Below are 934 nucleotides of genomic sequence, written 5' to 3' on the forward strand. Positions count from 1 at the left end.
CAATGCACAGTAGGAAAAACTGGACTCCTACACATGGTTTGTAACAGATGAAATGCTGAATAAGATCTAAAAGGACGCAGATAACAAAGATCTATCAACGTTTTATAGATCAAACATAGAAACATACTCTTTAAGGCTCCACACTGGAAATCCTGCAAGATCTGCAGCTGCAGAGGAAAGCAGAGTCCGTCTTGTCTGTTCCCATCTTTTATGTCTGCAGTTTTAGTTTCTGACATCTGGTAACCTAATCTAGGACTACCACTTCCAGTCAGAGAGCAACAGATTTACACAGATTTATAGCAACTTCTCCTCCTAACTCAAGAAGGAAAATGTGCCTAACATTTTTAAAACTCTGTATATTGTTCTCTTCTGGTTTTGCTCCACTGGCATTGATAAAGCAATAGCTTTATTGACTGATTGATGCCCTTTCTCCAAAGCTGATCCCCCTGTTCATCTTCATAAGTGGAGGGGCAACCATGAGTGTGTTGGCCCTGACCAGGGCGGCTCTGAAAAACCCAGACGTGTCGTAAGTATCTGAGACGATTTAAACTTATAGAAAAGCGGGCGTTTTCACTTTCCTCGGTTACTCGGGGATGTGTTGTTTCGATCACGGCTTTTCCTCTTGTCTTCAGATGGGATCACAAGAACAACCCTGAACCCTGGAACCAAATGCAGCCCAATCAGCAGTACAAAGTACGAGCCGTTTTTCTTAATCCTTTACGTCAAGTTATAGAGCAGGCATGTTTCTACAAAGGACAGGCCATAATTTTCTGTTATCTTGCGTCAAAGTCCATATCTCAGCAGTCATATGATAATGCATATTTGTTTTTATGTGTGTGTGTGTGTGTCCAGCTTCTTGCAGTAAACATGGATTACTCCAAACTGAAGAAGGACAGGCCAGACTTCTAAGCCATCCGTACGAGGAGCCTTTGCA

The 934-nt window shown here is 42.3% G+C and overlaps 1 protein-coding gene across 1 annotated transcript; it reads left to right on the forward strand.

Annotated features, from left to right (window-relative positions):
* Positions 1–416: 416 nt before the first annotated feature.
* On the forward strand, positions 417–934 carry LOC102200531 (cytochrome c oxidase subunit NDUFA4-like; the record flags this gene model as incomplete). The annotated part of the gene is made up of 3 exons (XM_005749312.1): positions 417–526; positions 633–693; positions 853–934. Coding segments are annotated over 3 exons (228 nt in total), but the record flags the coding sequence as incomplete, so codon positions are not given.

Source organism: Pundamilia nyererei, unplaced genomic scaffold (assembly GCF_000239375.1).
Source record: "Pundamilia nyererei isolate P.nyererei 1_Seehausen unplaced genomic scaffold, PunNye1.0 scaffold00240, whole genome shotgun sequence".
Taxonomy (NCBI): Eukaryota; Metazoa; Chordata; class Actinopteri; order Cichliformes; family Cichlidae; genus Pundamilia; species Pundamilia nyererei.